The sequence below is a fragment of the Aphis gossypii genome, chromosome 2 (genome assembly GCF_020184175.1).
Source record: "Aphis gossypii isolate Hap1 chromosome 2, ASM2018417v2, whole genome shotgun sequence".
Taxonomy (NCBI): domain Eukaryota; kingdom Metazoa; phylum Arthropoda; class Insecta; order Hemiptera; family Aphididae; genus Aphis; species Aphis gossypii.
In genome coordinates, this window is record NC_065531.1 from 85,840,379 (window position 1) to 85,844,507 (window position 4,129).

A 4,129-nucleotide genomic window follows, 5' to 3' on the forward strand; every position below is an offset into this window, starting at 1 on the left:
TAAATTTGGATCCATAAGTAAAAAAAAAATATTAGATAAGCCTTATGACATAAAATAGTACATACTATAATATAACATAATATAAATTATATTATAAATTTTCTTTAACACACACACACACACACACACATATATATTGAAAATATACTCATTTTGGGTTTGAATAAAAATTATTTATTTTTTATTTTTTATTCATCGTTTCCCACGATTATTTTGAAAAATATTGGGGATATTTCATTTTTATATCTTTTAAAATCCAAAACCAATTTGCTATTATCAGACATCCTCAAAATTGAAAATAGAATGTTTTTTATTAGGTACTATTACTAATCGTGTATTCATACAAATAATTATTTATTAATTTTGAAAATGCCCTATCCGTGATCAGTTTCCTTCAGGCTTCAGGGAACAGAATTTCATTCAAATTGCTTAGTACTGCCTCTATTAGTTATTATTACTCTTATTCTTTTGAATCGTGCGCATATCATAAAACTGTGACTACCGACCCTTTTCTCTGTCGTAATTTGTAAATAAACTTATAAATGTTTTATTCATAACATCAAATTTCAAAAATTCAAAACGCATTCAGATCACTTCGGTTTACCCTCATCCTGGCACCTGCGAGCCGTTGACATTAAATGTTGATCGGTGGTCGCACTGTTTTATGTGCGCGTGTATCGTCGTCAGCTGCTGCAGGCTGCCCTAGAGTAATTTTTTAGATTTTGCGAGTCCGCGATCGTCAATTATAGCTATAACGAATTAAGATCCATAAAGAATAATTATTTTTTAATTATAATAATTCTTTATAGATCTTGATGACGAACATCATTGACTATTTTTAAAATATTGGAACCTGCGCAATCGCAATGCAATATTAAAAAAATTATACCCATGAGGCATGAATGGCCAATTATAGAGCAATCGACGTGATATGATATCACCATTCGATTCTATATTCTTGGCGAGACAGTAACCACAATCACTGTCTATTGAGCAATATTATAACATGCTATACCGAACTCCGGTTAACCTTGCGTAACCAGAATGGTTAGGAACTACGTTATAATCGTCAAACAATCATGGCGGCACGTACATTCGTCTGACGTCGTTAACGTAACACAACACGATTGTTGTCCTACTACTACTCGCGTCGTAGCGGTCAGCGATTCAATAACATTTCTGAAGTTACTAACGCGTTTAGGCGGTACATTTTAAAAATTCAGGTATATTGGATATTTTCCTATAAATCCAATTGTAATGACGATGGTTTTTTAGTTTTTATTCACAAAATTAATTGTTTTATTAGCATCAGTTCCGGGTCATTGGCAAGTTGTACGTCCGAACTTCTTAAACACAAAGAAGGTAACCCACACAGTAAGTTTGTCGGTTTATATAGATCAATATGATATAATGTTCGTCGACGTTTGTCATTATTTTTGGAAATTTACGTTTTTAGATTTATGTTACTTTAAAATTTGATTCGAACGAAATCTGATTTAGGGTTTTCATGGAGAGCGTTGCGTGTCCACTTTGCTGCGAGGACAAGTTTTCCAATCAAGACTTATTGAAATATCATTTATTAAGTTTAACTACAAATATTCAGTGCCCTTTCTGTGGAAAACAGTGTGATGATATTACTTCATTGGTCGCGCATTTGGATAAAATTTGCACAGATAAGGAAGATGAAGCTGAGAAATCCATGCAGGATAACAATGAAATGATCGTCGTATATCCAGATGGCAAGTCAAGTGTTCTAATATTATGCATCTGAATATACATATATTTTTTTTAATTAGATGACGAACCAGAACCAGATAATGAAGTTGGAGATTTTGATAATCTTGTGGGAGAAGAAGATTACCAGAATGATGAACGGCAAATTGATACTGATACTGAAACTGGAGTTAAGAAATTTATTGAAGAATTTACAATTGATGATCCGACGAAAACATTGCGTCCATCAGACTTAATAGAAACAGAAATTATTGAAGAACCACATCTTTATCACTGTTCTGAATGTAATATAAATTTTCCATCAATTCAGGAACATATAAATAAATGTCACAGAGATCAAGAAGTTGTGTTTCAGGTTGGTGTTTTCAAAAATAATTTGTTAATTATATTATATCATATATAATGCCATAGTATTATGTGTAGGTAAATGAAAATGAAAATCTCAATAATGCATTAAAAGATATTCCGGGTACCATTAACGAACAAAATCCTGAGATGGGAAATTGGATTAAATGGGGAAATGGCTACTTTTTTACAAACCATAAAGATGTGGCAATGAAGCATTTGGTTAATATTAAATCAGAAGTAATAAAAGATGAAGATAAAAAAATTAAAAGTGATGTATATCAAAATAACACAGGCAAGTTTTCTTCTAATGTTTATTCAAATCATTGCATCACGGATTCATATGGTGATCGGTATTTTGATGTTCCCGTTTATTTACTTCATCAAGTAGCTATAGCTGATAAAGTTAATGATTATTTCCAAGTTGAAGCCCGCAAATTAAGTTTCAAGAAACGAATCCGTGTTGTGCGATTAAAATCCAATATTAATCAATTCGATATTGAGCAAATATTATTTCAAAATAAACCAACTAATTGCAACATTATTCCAATATTAGAAAAATCATCTGAATGTAATGAATACTCTCAGTTAGAAAACTTAGAAAATTGTTTATTGTTAACTTGGAAGTGTATAGCATGTAATATAAAATCTGACCATTGGTCCAAGTTAAACAAACATAACTGTATAGAAGATGATGCAATGACATCTAAGTCTAAAAAAAATGTTGATAACAAAAATCCAGCCATTCGAAATAATAATCGCACAGTTCCTAATGTCCGATCAAAACATATTTGTCCACATTGTGGTGGAGAATTTGATTCAGAAGGTTATTTAAGAACACATCTTATGGTACATATAAATGATTCAAATAAATGTCCATTTTGTGATCAACCAGTAGCACCTGAAATGATGGACACACATTTAATTGCTCATCAAAATCCTGAATTTTCTAATCTAAAGTTTTTATGCAAGTATGATTTATTTTTATTGTAACTTTATTTTAAATTATTAATTTTTAATTATTTTAGTGTATGTAATAAATGTTATGATTCGGAATTTCGTCTACGGTGTCATCAAAGAGCACATGAAATGCGACGTAAACCACGTGAAATATTAGTTTGTGATGTTTGCAATGCTCAGTTTAATGATAAAAACTCTTTGAAACATCATGCCATCACACATATTGAACCTCCTGAACGTTTACGCCGATTACACGAATGTCGTTTCTGTGGAAAGACTTTTGTTAAACCTATTGAGAAAGTAATTTATCATATTTCCATTATTTAGGTTAAAAATTATTCTATATAATTCGTTATTTTAGGTTAATCATGAAAGAGTGCATACTGGTGAAAAACCTTTTGCCTGTCCAGTATGTGGTCGTTGTTTCAGACTTAAGGATCTCGTACAGAAACATATGCGTGTACATACCAAAGAACGCCCTTACAAATGCCGCCATGAAGGTTGTGATAAAACATTCAGTGCATCAAGTAGTAGAGTAAATCATGAACAAGGCCATTCCGGTATCAAGCAATTTAAATGTTTTTATTGTCCTAGATATTTTAAAAATTGGGTAAGTTGTATTTAAATCATAATTTTTAAATTTACTTTCTTTATTGTACATTTTTTTATTTGAAGGTGTCAAGAAGTAACCATGTCCAAGAGCATATGGTTCAGCACAAATGTGACATTTGTGATCGTTCTTTTGTATCATTTTGTAATTATAAGAAACATTTGAAAATGCATGCAGAAGGACGGCTCAAATTTAGTTGTGTACTATGCCGTCAAGCATTTGGAAGACAACTGTTTTTAGATAATCATCTAAGTAAAGAACATGAAATGAAATCAAATAAAGAAGAAGACAACTGAATAATTTTTAATTTTCTAGGAAAAATATTATAAAATTCTAGTGAAAATAATTAAATATAATTTGTTGAATAAGCTTGATTGGCAAGTATAAAAATATAAATAATTTATTAATTAAAACGAAATAATTATTACAAGATTTGTACAATAATAAATTTGTTTAAACTAATTAACAAGTAGTAATAAA

At 30.4% G+C, this 4,129-nt stretch overlaps 1 protein-coding gene across 2 annotated transcripts; it reads left to right on the top strand.

Annotated features, from left to right (window-relative positions):
* Positions 1–215: 215 nt before the first annotated feature.
* On the top strand, positions 216–4,111 carry LOC114119796 (zinc finger protein 880-like). 2 transcript variants are annotated; one of them, XM_027981505.2, is made up of 8 exons: positions 216–1,223; positions 1,307–1,362; positions 1,501–1,739; positions 1,797–2,089; positions 2,158–3,050; positions 3,108–3,339; positions 3,401–3,649; positions 3,715–4,111. In XM_027981505.2, exons 3-8 carry the CDS (start codon positions 1,508–1,510, stop codon positions 3,943–3,945), a joined length of 2,130 nt encoding a protein of 709 aa, XP_027837306.2. In that variant the 5' UTR covers positions 216–1,223; positions 1,307–1,362; positions 1,501–1,507; the 3' UTR covers positions 3,946–4,111. The 2 variants fall into 2 exon arrangements, with proteins under 2 accessions (XP_027837306.2, XP_027837299.2); XM_027981498.2 differs by having other exon boundaries at positions 217–1,223; positions 1,307–1,374.
* Positions 4,112–4,129: the final 18 nt, after the last annotated feature.